General features: G+C 50.0%; 1 protein-coding gene across 1 annotated transcript in view; it reads right to left on the bottom strand.

The window, feature by feature from the left end:
• PDE3B (phosphodiesterase 3B) overlaps positions 1-16,637 on the bottom strand; it is a 2,257,139-nt gene that overhangs the window by 546,245 nt on the left and 1,694,257 nt on the right. Inside the window, exon 10 of the mRNA XM_069623736.1 lies at positions 3,842-3,953. Coding sequence (XP_069479837.1) covers positions 3,842-3,953 — 112 coding nt within the window. The remainder of the gene's footprint in view (positions 1-3,841; positions 3,954-16,637) is intronic.

Genomic DNA, 16,637 nt, shown 5'->3' with positions numbered 1-16,637 from the left:
CCACAAACCGGGCTGGGGTGCGAAGAAAGAAAGGTAAACTGGTTGTGCCCACCAGTCAGGGGAAGAAGCCTCTCCAGCCGGGAGATCTTCTCTATCGTCGAGAAGTGGTGAGTCGGTTCTGCAGCGCTCCACCAGTGGTGTCATCGTGGTTGGTCGGCTCAGCTTCTCCCTCGTCGGATTCTCAGGTCCTGTGGCGACTTCTGAAGTTCCAGTCCCCAAAGCCCTGCTTTTATGCAGCATAGCCCCATTCACTCAGCCTAGCTGTCAATCAAACATGCTAAGTGGTGAGCCGGCCGGCTCAACACTTGGGCCAATCACACGAGAGTGCGACTTGAGTTACGAAGGTAACTCAGTCCAGGGTGCCTAAACCCCCTCCCACACCCCCTGTGGTACCCAGACAGAGTGGCACCACTTTTGGAGTGGCCCGCCAAAAAGTGGAACAAAGGGCTCGACTTGGGTTGGAGTCACAGAAGAGAACACAAACGCCATTTTGAATCGAGTCTTGTCAAAAAATACCAACCGGAGAATTAATATTAATTAAATAAACCGACGGTATGTTCGAGGCTATGAGAATTAAATATTAAAGTTGGTAGCCTCGAACAATGGGAAAGTCCCATAGGGAAATATTCACGGTCGAATATAAAAAGTAGTTTCCACTGCCACCAGCCAAAACTCGATCATGGGGGACGGAGACGTGCCCCCTCGACTAACAGACCCCGGGGCAATCGAATTACCCCGACCAGTACGTCCACAACATGATGGTTTGTACTGGTTTCTGTTCATAATTTGGGACTAGTAAAGCCAATGGTGACTTTACATGCCCTGGGAGACAGTAGTCAGTCCCAGGGTATGGAGTCTATGGTGGGGTGTCACTATGACACCCCTGTGTTACTGCACGGAGGGTGCTGTGTAACACACATAGTAAAAACACATGAGACCCTATGGAGTAAAGGACCCCATTCCCATATAACACATTACCAGTCAAAGGAATACCATAAATCATGTCCAAGAGTGGGAGAAAAAGAGTCTCACTCTTGGCAGGATGAAAAAACAAACTCCAGAAATCCAGCAAAGCTGCTGGGGGACTCACTAGGTTAGGAAATTCAGCCTAAAGAGAGAATTCTCCCTAACAACAGGCCCCTCAATACCGTTTTAAATGCATCCCACACCATCTCTGGTAGTGTGTCTGGGGTCTCATTTTCCACAAAGTACTGTGGGACAGTGAGCTAAAGACTTGGTTAAGACTCTCCCGGTGGCCATGCACCCAAGAACAGGTTGATGGGATGTGTTTGTGCCTGTGGAGAGACTCCCAGAGATCCCTTTGTTTTACATATTAAGTAACTTTGGGTTTCACCCTAAGTTACCAGGGGAATCCAGACGTGGACCCCTTGCTCACTGTTCTCAGAGAGGCACAGCTCCACCTCACTGATGATGCCCAACTAGGCTGAAACACATGTATGGGGTTGCTGTTGGTACTCTTGTTCAGAGGAGAACTGCCTAGCATTTAGGTGCTGGACTGCCCCTGGGCAGGACAATGACTGATATGCAGGGATATTTTTTCTCTTTGAAAGGGACAGTGAAATAAAGACTTGGTTAAGACTCTCCCGGGGGCCATCCATCCAAGAACAGGTCGATGGGCTGTGTTTGTGCTGCTGGAGAGGCTCCCAGAGCCCCCTTCGGATTGAAAAGAAGCCATAAACTGGTATTGAAACTCATTAAACCAGTTCTGCATGTCCTCCTTGCGCAGTGCCACTGTCCCGTCTTCCCAGGTTCCGAGCGTTAGAGGGTCTTGACTGTCCGCCCCTCTTCTCGTCTGGGGTATGTCTCTGAGCTCCACAGGTGTTTAATGCTGGCCTCTTGACGAGCCTGGGGGGGTTTTCTGGTCTGCTGACACAGTTTTACCCCCTGTTCATGGACATAGAGGCGAGGAGGGGGACCCTCTAAATGCACTGAATCTGGAATCGTGGGAGCTGGGGCCATTCCGGTATAGGGGCCGTGCCCAGGGTTTCCTGCTGAGCTTTGTTCCTGCTATCCACCCTGTCCCATATCATAGGGTTGCCCTTGGTACTGGCTCGCCACTGCCCCTCTGCTTCTTGTGGATCCCAGATTGTCCTTACCAGGATCTTTACAGAGTCTCTCCATGCTGGGTCTCCTCTTCCCTTTAATACTTCGGAAGGTTCTTTATTCTTCTTTGCTTACTTGTGCATTCTTCCTCCTTCAGCTACTCCATAGTCAGTTCCTCCTCAATCCCGGTGAGAGAGGGCAGACCAGGAGAGGACGCAGGGGCCACTGTGGTAGAAGTGAGAAAAAGGTTTCCACAACAGCAAGGGAAAACAAGGTTTGCTACATATGTGTGTATGGTTAAATCTGTGCAGAGGCGCTTGGCGGGGCTGTGCACATTGCTCTGTCTGTGGCACTGACTCGCTCCCCCTCTTACTCTGGATAATATGAGCGGTGGGCGGGAATGACAGCGAGGCTCGATGATGCCAGCTCCTTCCCCGTTGCTGCGACCGCAAGTCTCTCCAGCTGCCACGCCGGTCTAGCTCTTAGCACCGGCTGATGCAGGCTTGCGCGGGGCCAACACTGCACTCCCTCAAACATGTACCAGTGCCAATTCCTCCGCTCAGCCCAGGGGCCGGAGGAGGTACGCTCTGTCTCCTCCCCGCCGTCACTATATCTCCCTTAACCTTGGTTATGGAGCGCTTGCCTGATATGCTCTCGGCGGGCTTCTCCCCGTCGCTTCACAGTTTTTCCCATTAACATGCTCTTCCTACTTGGGGAGTCCCGTTATCCCTCTGTGCTGTCTGCAATATTGCAGATTACTGCACCTTCTACCACCACGTTGCATTATTGCCTGCTACGAATACGGCCCGGTGGGAACTGAGGCGCTCACACACACACGTCCACCTCCGCCGGCCGCCATCTTGGAATCTTATTTCACGTTATTTTAATGCACTATGATTTACAACAATGCAAGTTACAAACCATTTACAACTATGCAAACTATAACTGGACATTCGCCTTAATTAGACATTTTACTGTTACATTAGATATGGGTTAGTACTGAAGTTGTCTACCCTTTTTTTCCCTGTGTTGAGATGCGTGTTCTAGTCTGAAAAGACTTCCAGCTGCTGTAAAACCATTTAACACATACATTGCCTTTGTCCTTCTGTGAAACTCCAAAATAGGCACCTTATTAATATTGTAGAAGACATAATATTTGACCCAACAAAGGAGAGCCCAGTTAAGATGGATGTGAAAAGTCTTCAAACCAACATTTCTCAGCTAGCATAGTTGTTACTACCTCAATCATGCCGATCAAAAATGGAGAGACTTCTCCTTATGACACCACACATACATACACTCATTCTGTCTTTCTCTTTTGTTGGTTGGTGGATTGAACAAGCTGTGCCTTTTTATGTCTCAGTGAAACCTTTCATGCATATTAGGCAGAGGTGGTCCTTGTACTATTTAAAATGGAAAACAAATATTTTAATTCTTGCAAAGCTACTGTAGCACCATTTTGAAATTTGAGAAGGTAAAACAAATTCACTGTACTTCACACTGCTCCAGCATTATCCCTGTGATATGGCATGTGCATATTTAAATCATGATTAGCTACAGTGATAAGACATTCCATCTTCATAAATTTTGACCCAAAGGGTCAAAAGCTACACTATTAAACTATTTTAAAATGGACACCATTCTCAGCCAAGTAATGAGGTAAACATTTAACAACAAAGTGCTATACATTTGTATAATAAAGTAATTAACATAGAAGCATTTTTTGTCTGTACATATAAATAACAGTGTGATTGGAAATTGTTCTAAAAACACTTACAAGGAATATCACGGTAGCCATTTTCTAGAGCTCGAAAGTAGTTCATGAATTCTTGGGTTGGAATTTTGAAAATGTCAAACAATCCAGTATCTTCAAACAGCATATATGCAACCTAAACACAATTCAATATGAGAATTAAAGCCTTCCATAATGTTGCCTTGATTAATAGCTGCAAATGTCCTTTTTTGGCTCAAATCTTTTAATACACCTTTAGAGACAAACATCAACTACAAAAGTAAATAAGTTAAAGGATGGTCAAATAATAATATAATATGCATTATAAGCAAGGGCGTAGGGCAAAGGAGCCTAATAGAACACTGGCTTGCAAAGTACGTTTGAACAGGAGAGGCAGCAGGTTGCTGGAGGTTGTGGGTACTTTGCCCTAGTACTCCACGGTAATAGCACAATTTGACGTTTGGTTCCAGCCTCACTGCACCACCAAGAAAAAAGTTGCGAAAACTGCTTTAGTTGCAGATTTATTTATTAGGAAGAGAAACAGCCCGACACGTGTTTCGAACAATCCTTGCTCTTCTTCTGAGGCTGATAAGCATTAGGTTAGATATGTCATTCAACATAAACCAAAATATATTGAACCAAACAATGATTTGTTTAAGTATAATTGAGGCAAGTAGCATAAGGATGGTGGGACGGCAGATGATGCTCATGAATATTCCAAGTCGTCAGGCTGGGAATCCTCGGTAAAGAAAAAATCAATTTCAGTTTCGTTTCTGAACTGTCTTTCTCCTAATAACCAATCACTGGTCTCTGGGTCATACTGCCCCCAGCCAATGACTGCCCTCTACCTAAGCCCCTCCTCTGGCAGCCATCTTCAGATTTGGTAGCACGTAAAGTGGCAGTAGGAACAAGAGAAGAGTGCCAGAGGGGTAGGCAGGAGGGTTCACATGTGAATCCATGCCAGACCCATGCTGGAGAACAACAGTTACAGGAAATTAACTTGTTCTTTCTCCAGCATGGGGTCTGGCATGGATTCACATGCTCATGAATAAAATAATACATAGCAGTATACACATGCACAACCACAGGAGGTGGCAAGGCTCAACATTAAGCATTTCAACAACACAACATTAAGCATCTCTTACCTCCTCACCAGGCTCACCTTCAAGCGAACAGGTTGAGCAGCACTGCTTGGCCAACTCTGGACTCCTCCCTGGAATCCCAGTCGACGCAGTAGAATCTCGTGAAGGTGTGCTTCGACCTCCACGTAGCAGCCCTGCAAATGTCCAGCAGGGGCACACCAGACAGGAACGCCATAGTTGCAGCGGTTGCTCTGGTCGAATGGGTTCTCAGACAGCCCGACAACGATCGGTTTGCCAACCGGTGACAGTGCGTGATGCAGCCGGAGAGCCACCTGGATATGGAAGCCTTGGAGAGGGCCTTCCCTTGGTTCACAGGGCCAAAGTTCACAAACAGCTGTGATGTCTTCTACGTGGACCGCACTATTTGTGCGGTCCACGTAGAACTTCAGCACTCCAGCCACATCCAGCGAGTGCAAAGTCCTCTCAGCCATCGACGAAGGCGATGGGAAGAAAACAGGTAACACCAAGCGCTCATTGAGATGGAAGTCCGACGGCACCTTCGGCATGAAGGAGGGGTGCGTCTTCAGCACGACCCTCGCTGAGTGTAAAGTCAAGTATGGAGGTTTACAGGAGAGGGCCTGGATCTCTCCCACTTGTCGTGCGGAGGTAATGGCCACCGGGAACACCGTCTTCCACGATAGGAATTTCAGAGGTGCCGAATGCAGAGGCTCGAACAGAGGACCCATGAGGCTAGTCAGCACCACATAGAGCTCCCACGCCGGGGCCTGGACCGGAGCTTTCACTGGCAGCAATGAGCAGAAAAGTACTTTCATGAACTCCTTCACCAGGCGATGTGACCACAACGACAATCGCCTCGGAGTTCTGGTGTAGCCGGAGATAGCCGCCAGATGGATCTTGATAGAAGCGTGAGCCAGCCCCGCCTTGGCCAGCGACAGCAAGTACGGCAGCACTTGAGGGGCCGTAATCCATAGAGAGTTTATCTTCTGTGCACGGCACCAGGCGGTGAACCTCTTCCATTTATATCCGTAGCACTTAAGAGTGGAAGAAGCCATGGCTTTGGCAAGCACCTCCTTGCAGTGCGCCAGGATCTCGTATCCTCCGAACTCTAGCGCTGCAGGAGCCATGCCTGCATGTTCAGCGACCCCAGGTCGTGGTGCAGAATCTCGCCTCCTTCCCTGACGACAAGATCTGTGTCTGTCGGAAGCTTGACTGGAGGGGACGCTGACATGTCCATAAGGTCTGGGTACCAAATTTGCTTCTGCTACCGCCGGTGCGACAAGGATCCTCCTGCACCGGGACCATCTGAGTTGACTGATGAGTCGCAGAAGCAACGGCAGTGGTGGGAACGCGTAGAGAAACAGGCCGTCCCATGGGAATAAGAACGCATCCCCCATGCTCCCTGGGTGGTGAAACCTGCTGGTGAACCTCCGGCAGTTGGTGTTCTTCACTGTCGCAAACTGATCGATCTAGGGATTGCCCCAACGTTGAAACAGCAGGTCCACCTGATCCTGCCGAAGCTCCCACTCGTGGCAAGAGCGCAGCTCCCTGCTGAGTGAGTCGGAGGCGGTGTTCTTCACTCCTGCCATATGAAAGAGTATCAGGAACCTCCTTTGGGTGACAGCCCAGTGCCATAGGTCCTGTGCTTCCTTAGAGAGAGCTGGGGATCTGGTGCCCCCCTGCTTCTGAATGTAGAACATCGTTGTGGTGTTGTAGGTGAAGACCTGCACCACCTTGCCCTTGAGGGACGGAAGGAATGACTTGAGGGCCCAAAACACAGCCTGGAGCTCCAGGACGTTGATTTTAAACGACTTCTCCTCCGGGAGCCAAAGGCCTCTTGCGTAGAGATTTCCGGTGTGTGCGCCCCATTCCTCCAGGGAGGCGTCCGTTGTCACCATCTCCTGATGCGCTGGGGTCTGGAAGTCTGTGCCCGCCACTAGATGCGCGCGGACTCCCCACCATCGGATCACTCGAAGGGATGTCTCATTGAGGGCGACCTTGTCCTCGAAGCTTCCCGTCGCTTGCATCCAACGGGCGTCGAGGAACTCCTGCAGCGGCCGCATCTGCAGTCTGCACAGCCGAATGAGGTAGATACAGGACGACATCATGCTGAGCAGGGACTTGATGGACCTCACTCTGGCAACCTTCATGGTCAACAGCCGTTGTACCTTGCCCAGGATGGCCTTTATCCCGTCCTCCAACAGTGCAGCTAGGCGTGCCCCTGTGTTGAGTCTTGCTCCCAGGAACTGAGCGTCCTGAGATGGCTCCAAGCAAGAATTTGCATAGTTTATTGAGAACCCCAGTTCCGTGAGCAGATGGACAGTCCTCGCCGTGTATCCGACGGCGAGTTCCTTTGACTTCGCTTGGATGAGCCAATCGTCCAGATAGGGGTAGACGTGGATGCCCTGCAGGCGCAGCCTCGCCGCCACCAGTGCCAGGCACTTGGTGAAGACCCTTGAGGCCGACTTCAAACTGAAGGGGAGGGCCTTGAATTGGTAGTGCGGCCCTTGGACCACAAAGCACAGAAACTTTGATGTCCTTTGTGAATGGGGATGTGGAAATAGGCATCCTCCAGGTCCAGTGACGACAGGAAGTCCCCTTCCTCCAGCTGTCCCAGCACGTGCTGCAGGGCGACCATCCAGAACTTCTGGTATTTTATGTATTTGTTGAAGCGGCAAAGATCTAGAATGGGCCGCCAATCACCGGTCTTCTTTCGACGGGGAAGTACCGCGAGTATACTCCGGAGCCCCAGAGCCTCTTTGGGACGAGTTCCATTGCACCCTTTTTTAGAATTGCTGGCACCTCCAGCAGAAGCTGCAGAATGTGGTTTTCTTTCCTAGCCACAAGTGGGAAACGGGGACACTTCCCTTGGAACTCCAGAGTGAGTCCGTGGGCCAGGGCATCCAGCACCCAACGGTCGGTGGAGATGGACTACCACATGCCAATGAAGTTCGCCAGCCGGCCTCCCACCGGGGTGCTCGGGTGGGGGCCCGACGTCACGGCCGGTTCAGTCCTGCTTCGCCGAGGCCTTACCACCTTGGGCCCCTTGGCGACGACAAAGTCCTCCAGCCTTGTTGGGGCCTCTGTAGGCTTCCTGGGATGAAGAACAGGTCGCCTGATGGTATGAAGAAGAGCTGCCGCCGAATCCTTTGGAGGCACCTTGTGACTTGCCTTCCGGAGGGCCGAAAGGACAACCGTTCTTGATGGAGCGTGCCTTGCCGAACAAGTTGTTCCCGTAGAAGGGCATGTCCAGTACCCTCGGTCTGTACGCCCTGACGGAAGTCGGTGGCCCTGACCCAGCCACGCCGGCGAAGGCAAATGCTGTTGCCCATCTGGCGGAAGCCGGAGTCGGCGATGTCCGTGGCCACCGTGATGGCGTGGTCCAAAACCACCTCCCCTTCTTGCAAGATTTCAAGGGCTTCCGCCCTCTTGTCGTCTGGGAGGAAGTCCAGGAGGGGGCGATTTTAAACCACAGCTCCCTATCATAGCGGGCCACGATAGTGAGAGCGTTGGCCACCTTGATGGTCGTTGCCGCCGACGATATGACCCGACGTCCCATGGTGTTCAGCTTCTTCCCCTTGCTGTCTGGCGGGGAAGTGGAAGTCGATGCCGTCGCCCCAGCAGATTTCTTCTTGGCTGCTGCAGAGACCACTGAGTCCGGGGACGGTTGCGCTCTGAGACACATAGGTGCAGAGTATGGAACCCAGTACTACATCTCGTACCGGTCTCTCTTCGCTGGGGCTGCGGATGGGTTCTTCAGGAGGGCCAGCCCTTTGTCCCAGATGTCGTCCAACAGCGGGACCAAGAGCACGGTCTTCCTCTTGGCCTCTCGTCGCTGATAAAGGAATCCCTCCTTCTTCTGCTCTTCGGGCATAGCTGAAAAATCTCTGAGGCCCTAGCGATCATGGCATGAAAGGAGCCAATTTCATCGGGAGGAGAAGCCTGGGATGGGGGCGACAGCCGATCAGTTCCGTCGTCACCACCATCGTCCATCCCCGTCGTCGCCGTCTCTGTCTCCGTCTCATCCCTCGGTGGAGGGGATAGAGGTGAAGGATGGCAGGGCAGGGTGGATTGACCCACCTCCGCTTGGATGGAGGGCTCCCTGACGGTCCAGGCGCCACTGGATCATTCGCCGGAGGCAAAGGCATCCATGTCCTTATTTCTATGCACAGTGTGTGCAAGGCTAGTAAGATGTCGTCCGACCTGTCCGTCGGTGGTGGCAGCGGTTGCGACGGGAGCGTCGGCAGCAGCGTAGTGTCCTCCGGCTCCTCGTCGAACTGCTGTTCTTCATCGTTCTCCACGTCCACCTCGTCGGGGTCCTTCCCGTAGGATCTGACTTGACAAACTTCTTGTCAAGAACTGACTTGAGGCTCGAAAGCTCGTCCTCGGAGGAGATATCTGAGTCAGGTAGGACTACCGTGCCACCCCCTTCTTCTCGCCCAGGGGCTTCACATGGGTCTTATTGATGGGCGTGAAAGACGATTCCCTTTGGCTGGGCAGGGAAACTCTTGGCTTGGGGGCCGTCTCCACTGGGGCCGCCTCCGCGGTCTTTGCCAGGGACGCTACGACTCCCTCAATCGAAGTCTTAGCCTGCAAATCTGGGCCTTCGCGACCTTAGGCATGTCTGAGGCCTTCACCGTGGGGGAAGGGCCACCGACTCGCTCCCTCTGGGCGTTCTCCGTCGGAACCGACCGGGCTTTCTCCAGAAGCTTACCCGAATTGTCAGACTTCCTTTTCGTCGAGCCAGAGCATTGGCTCGTGGTTGACGGCGTCGGCGATGCTGCGCCCAGCCTGGCAGCCGAGGAGCCCGTACCGTACCGGTGCTTTGCCTTAAGTTGGGCCCCCGTCACCGGAGCGGCCTCAAAGGTCTTAGAAGACCGCTCAGATTTTTTCTTGGGAGAAGTACGTTGCCGGGGCTCACCTGCCACCTGGCTCTTCGACTCCAGCGAGTCGCTTGTGATGGTCCTTCATGGTACGGGAGGACATGTCCTTGCAGAACACACAGGCCTCCTCCACGTGCGATTTATCTGCGTGCAGGCAGTAGAGGCACCGGGAGTGCCCATCCTCCTTGAAGACGTTCTGTAGTCCACCTCCTGGGCAGATCCTAAACAGAGGTGTCGAGTCTCCTTTGTCTTCGGCCATGACCACGAGGGGTAGGCCTCCAAGATCTTCTGGAATCCTCCAAGAAGTGAAATGTGACGAAAATTCACCCTTGAGGGGCGTAGAGATTTCCGAAACGGGTCCCCGTTAATCAAAAGATGAATCGGTGGAGCTTGAGGCTCAATTTGACCGAAAAAATAAGACTAAACTCTTTGAAAAATGCAATAAGCAGCAAAAGCTCGAGAGCTAAGCACGAGGACTCCCAACACTTGAACATGCAGTAAAAATTGGAAGATGGCTGCCAGAGGAGGGGCTTAGGTAGAGGGCAGTCATTGGCTGGGGGCAGTATGACCCAGAGACCAGTGATTGGTTATTAGGAGAAAGACAGTTCAGAAACGAAACAAACTGATTTTTTCTTTACCGAGGATTCCCAGCCTGACGACGGGAATATTCATGAGCATGTGAATCCATTCCATGCCAGACCCCATGCTGGAGAACATCTATACACCTTCTCTCAAGGGAGAAAGGGTTAGCGCATGTGAATCTAAGCATATACAAGCATCAGAAATATGATTGCGGTGAGTAATGTATCCCTTCTGAAGCTTGTGGAATCTGCTTAGATCACATGCTATGCATAGATTAGCGAGCAGCATTTGGAGAAGGTGGTGGGTTGTGAGAAGGTTCAGCGGTAAATAGATGTTTTAGAATCGCTTGTCCCACCTGTGTATCTGCTTTGGAATGAATGTCAATGCAGTAGTGCTGAGTTAAAGTGTGTACTGAGCCGCATGTAGCTGGTTTGCAAATTGTGTGTAAGGGGACATTAGCGATAAATACCGAAGTAGCTCCTGTGCTCCTTGTGGAGTGAGCTCTTGGTGTGAAAGGCAGTGTTTTGTTTGATAATGAATAGCATAGTTTTATGCATCTGACTATCCATCTGGAGATGGAATTTTTTTTAATGCGGTCTCCTTCTCTGCCTGGTGCTACGGAGACAAACAGTTGGTCTGGTTTCCTAAGCGGTATGGGTCTTGTTTACATAGTAAAGGACCGCCTTCCTTCGATCCAGTGTATGGAGTTTTTTCTCAGCTGAGCTTGTGGGGTTCTGGAAGAAAGCCGGTAGCTCAATTGGATTGGTTTACGTGGAATTTGGAAATTAATTTCGGTGAAAACCTAGGGTTTGTACATAAAACCAATTTGTGCTTGTGTATGGTAAAGAAAGGATCCTGCACTGACAATGCTTGTAATTCACTAACTCTTCTTATGGAAGTAATAGCCACTAAGAAGGCAGTCTTGTATGTCAGGTGTTTAATACTTGACTTATGCATAGGCTTGAAGGGGGGGTCCCATGAGATTTGCGAGTACTACATTGAGATCCCAGCCTGGCATGAGGGTTAGAAATTGGAGGATGGAGTCTCTTTACTCCCTCCATGAATGCTTTAATGACTGGCACCACAATACTTTACTTTGAGAGGTGGTGTAAGCTGATAAAGCCGCCAGGTGTACCTTTATAGAGTTCAATACTAACCTAGAGTCTACCAAGTGGAGCATATCAGTTAGAATGTGGGACAGAGTACATTCCATTGGGTTTGTTTGTTCAGACTGGCACCAAATTACAAATCTTCTCCACTTGTCAAAATTACAGTGTCTGGTGTTTGGTTTACGTGCTTCTTTGAAGATATCCATGCACCGTTGTGGTAGATTAAGATGTCCAAACTCTATAATCTCAGGAGCCGTGCTGCCAAGTTCATTGAGTGTGGTTGAGGGTGCACTGTTATTCCCCTGTGTTGGGTCAATAGATTGCTCTGGCACGGGAGTTTGATGGGGTCGTACATTGCCAATTTGCGCAGATGTGGATACCATGGCTGTCTTGCCCACATGAGAGCAACTAGGATGAGCGTCATCTGATCCCTGCAAATCTTGTTCACTGCCCTACTCATCAAAGGAGTTGGGGGGGGGGGGCGTAAGCACATTTCAATGACCAGCACAAACATAGGGCGTTCCTCTTGCAGTCTGGTTGGGGGAACCTGGACACGAAGTCTGGGAATTGCTTGTTTTCTATTGTAGCGAACTAGTCTAGCGTGGGGTAGCCCCACTGTGACAAGATGTGGTCTACGACGCTTGAGTCTAGTTGCCACTTATGTTCTTCTGGTTGGGGATCTCTGCTCAGAGAGTCTGCTAGAGTGTTGAGTACCCCTGGAACATGTTGTGACGAAAGGAACATCCCCTGTCTGAGTGCCAATCTCCATACTTTCTGTGCCAGTTTGGACAGATTTGGAGAGTGTGTGCCCCCCTGCTTGTTGATATAAAACATTACAGTGGTGCTGTCGGTTAGGTTTTGTACAGGTTGGTACGTTAGCTGCGCTTCAATTGCTTGAAGTGCTTTGAATACTGCTACGAGTTCCAGCAGGTTGATGTGGTTCTGTGCTTTGATGCGAGTCCACAGACCACGTGCTGTGTAGTGAAGGTAGTGTCCTCCCCACCTGGAGAGTGATGTGTGTCTGTTGTAACCATCGCTTGTACTTCCGGGTCGTGGAAGGGCTTTCCTTTTAACAGGTTTTCCTTTGTCCACCAGTGTAGGTTTTGTACTAGTGTTGGCAAAACAACCACTAGATTGTCCCACTTAACCCCTAAGACATGAGACCATTATTTCGCCAACCACTCCTGCATGGGGCGCATACGCAGACATGCATGTGGTACCAGGTATATGCACAATGCTATCATGCCTAGTAAATGCATTGCTTTGCGTATGCTTATCTGGCGACTGGCTAGATACAGAAATATTTGCTGTAGCATGTTTTGAACCCTTTCCATAGATGGAAAGACTAACCCTGTTTCCGTGTTTAAGGCAGCTCCTAGGAACGGTTTTGTTGTGTTTGGCACAAGGCTTGACTTTTTCTTGTTTATTGAGAAGCACAAATGGAAGAGAAGGTTTATGGTTTTTTGCGTGTTTAGTTTGCAAAGATGGGGTGATTCCCCTGTAACCAGCCAGTCGTCCAGGTAAGGGTACACTGGGATTGCCTCACTGCGCAGGTGCGCTGCCACCACCGCCAGTACCTTGAATACCCTTGATGCAGACGCTATTTCAAAGGGCAGGACCTTGAATTGGTAGTGCTGGTTTGCTATCTTGAAACGCAAAAGTTTTCTGTGCGCCGGGAAAACTGAAATATGAAAATAGGCATCTTTCATATCCAGTTTTGCCATGTAGTCTCCCTGCTTTAGCAGAGGGATTACCTATTGTAGCGTTGTCATGCAGAATTTTTGTGGCTTTACATAAGTGTTTGCAGGGGGCAAATCTAACACTGGGTGCATAGTTAGATCTTTCTTTGGCGCAAGGAAGTAAGTTGAATAAATACCACTGTTTATCTTGTTCTCTGGAACGACCTCTATGGCATCCTTGAGTAGTAGCGCAGTGACCTCTTCAAGAAGGATGAGTTGTTCCTCCTTTGTGGATTTCCTTTGTCGCAGAGGATGGTGGATGAGCTCCACGCAGTAACCTCCCGCCACAGTCGATAGCACCCTCTTGTCTGCTGTGATTCCCTCCCATGCGTGGGTGAAGTGTGAAATATGCCCTTCAACTGGAGAGGCATGGGAGGGGACCTGGAGCGGGTTGTCATTGTTTAGGAGGTGTGGCTCCACCTCTGGATGTGGAGGTCATTCCCCGGCCACGAGATCAGTGCTGGCCTCTCTGAAATCCCTGCGAGGCTTGACCCTGGTTGTTATCCCAGGAAGAGCCCTGGACTTGTCCGTAACCTGAACCACTTTGGGAGTTTTGGCCCCGAAACCAATGAAAATTGCTTCTGCCTCTCTGGCCTGGTTGCTTGTTCGTTAGCTGGCCTAGAGACTTTAGGGTATCATATTCCTCCTTGGCGGACTTTAATGCGTCTTCTACGGCTTTCCCGAATAGGACGTTGGGCTCCACCGGCACATTAAGAAGTCTCGCCTGGGTTTCATGATTGGAGCCAGACTGGCGCAGCCATGAGTGGCGTTTGATGATGGTTTCTTCGGCAATAATCCTGCCTGCATTGTTTGCGGCATCTAGGTTGTTCTTTAAGATGCAGCTGGATGTTGCTTTGCCATCTGCTGCAACCAGGACCAATTGTGATTTGAGAGGTTCGGGAGCAGAAGCCATCAATGTAGTTTCCTCATCCCATTTGTGGCAGTTGCAGCTTGCCATTAGAGTCGAGTTATTGGCGATCCTTGTTTGGAAAGCTGCTAAAGTGGCCACCTTTCTCCCCATAGTGTAGAGTTTTTTGCAAATTCGGTTCAAGCTGGCCCCTGATGTAAAGTGGGTCAGATGGTGGTGGACAGAAACGTTTTTTCACTCTGCGGATTGACTGCCCGTGTCTGGTTTGGGCTCTCCAGAGAAGGTTGAATCCTTCTTTGGATGGATTGTAGGATAGGAATGAATTGGGTAGTGGATTTATTGCCCCCCAATAGATCTTCTGGAACATTTTTATCGAGTTGAGTCTCTTGGGTTTGAATCCAAAGATTTCAGCTGCCTTTAAGAGCATATCATTAAAGATTGGCTGATTATCAATTGGCAAATCAGCTACTGGTGAGTCATGTTGAATTGGTGAGGCTAGGTTATATACCTCCTTTTCCTCATCATAATAATGATCTGTTGTGTGTAAGGTTTAATTGGCTTCACTGTCTCTGTGTTCATCCTACAGATCACTATGGACTTGTTCGACTTGAGACAAAATGGGAAGAGTATTTGGGCGTGCCCTCTTAGCAGGGGGCTGGGAGGTGGAAGCCTCGGTTGTTGGTGTGGTTTGGAAATTCTGGTAGGCCTGTGGGTTCTTCTCGAAGAAGTTGGCCATAAAGGTCATCCTAGTCATACCTCTATATCTTTAGGAGTCCATGAGAAGACTTCTCCTTATGAGAAGAGCTCTTGGAGGAGGGTTTCTTTGAGTGTTTAGACTTAAGCAGGCTCTCAGGGACATGCTTTTGCGCTAAGTGGGCTAAACTGTTGCTTTTGTTGCTTACAGCCGTTTTTGACGAGGAATGTCGACCTTCGGCGGTAGGGCGGACCGAAACCTCGTCTCCCGATGTTCAGCATTTGATAGTGGATTTGGGCACAGCCTCTGGCTTGTCTTTTGACTTGCGGGGCCTGTCGTAAGGCAATCAGGACCTCGAGTGCTCAGAGGACAGGGATTCAGTGGACCGCCTCCTTGACGCTGTGTGTGGGCATTTGGTCGACGATGGTGTCGATTCCTTGCCCCGGGATATGTGTTTAGTGGTGGGGGTAGTGAGAGTGCTTTTGCCGCCTGATGTCGTCCCTGTAACAGAGCCGACGGCCAGTCTCTTGAGGTCAGGGGCTTGCACTTGGGAATCTATCAGTTCCCTGTCACCTTCGCTGTCCGTAAAGACCGCGACGCTGCCATCGCTGGAGGCTCCCTCCATGTGCATGGCAGCCTCGGCTTGCATGATGTGATGGGCCCATCGCTTTGTTCTTCGGTCCGGAAGTGTTTTTGGCTTGAAGTGCTTGCAGGCTTTACAATGCCCCCTGTCGTGATCCTATGCTAGACACAAATTGCACACCCAGTGTTTGTCTTTATCTTATTTTGCAGCGGCAGGAATGTTCGCATGAGAAATGTGCGAATCACCAAAAGTTTGCACCTTTCTCATGCAAACACACGTACATACCCACACCCACAACACACCCATGACACACCCCCCACTCACAGCTTCAACACACCCCCACCCACACCCCCAACATAAACAAACCCAACTTACCTTTTTCTTCACGCTGAATCCCTGCAGCGCCAGTTCCCGTTCACTTCTGTGATCGGGAACCGGCGCTGCAGGGTCCTTTTTTTTACTTGTACTAGGGAGTGATTTAAAAAAAATCCAGTGGGCACTGTCAAAGGCTGTGGCTGGCAGCCATCGCCAAAGGCCATGGTTAGTTAGTGGCTGGTTAGTGTTTTACATTATACAAAAAGTGGCACTACAAAATATACGGTAGGCACGGCCGAAGTCTGTGGCCACTGGTGCTGACAAATATGCAGTAGGCATGGCCTAAGGCATCGGAAAATATACAGTGGCCACAGCCAAAGGCCATGGACAGTGGCGCTGAAAATTCTACAGTGGGTACGGCCATGGCCGGCGGCGAAAAAATATAAAGTGGGCATGAAAATAATCTATGGTATAAAAAAAACTTGAAATTCAAGGAATAAAATTTTGTTAAAGTGCAGTTAAGGTGAGTAAACGTAACGCAACAAAACCCGTGAAATTCAGTGCATTGGGAAACTCAGACCGGAGTTAAGCTGGTCAGGACTTCCCACATCTGTTGATTTCAAGGGTTTTGTTGTGTTAAATCTGCCCAACTAAACTGCTCGTTAACTAAGGTTTTTCAGTGAAAATATAAATAAACATTTAAGGGCTACCAACATTTTTTACAACATATAAATGGGCTACCCTGGCAGGATGGCATGCTCCTCGGTACGTTGTGTCTTTATACTCTTCCATCAATCATAAAATTGAGTTGTCAGCATGTAAATATTTTCTAAGCACGAGGACACACTGAAATGATTGCTACTATCACCAGCTCAGAGGCATTGCGATGGGGGGTACGTTTGTTCCATCGTATGCGAATCCGACCATGGGGTGGTGGGAACGTAATTTTGTTTGGACTACTGCTAATA

This window comes from Ambystoma mexicanum, chromosome 11, assembly GCF_040938575.1.
Source record: "Ambystoma mexicanum isolate Mex_15411 chromosome 11, UKY_AmexF1_1, whole genome shotgun sequence".
Classification (NCBI taxonomy): Eukaryota; Metazoa; Chordata; class Amphibia; order Caudata; family Ambystomatidae; genus Ambystoma; species Ambystoma mexicanum.
Note: the sequence above shows the minus strand (reverse complement) of the source record. Positions and strands in the feature narration are given on the sequence as shown.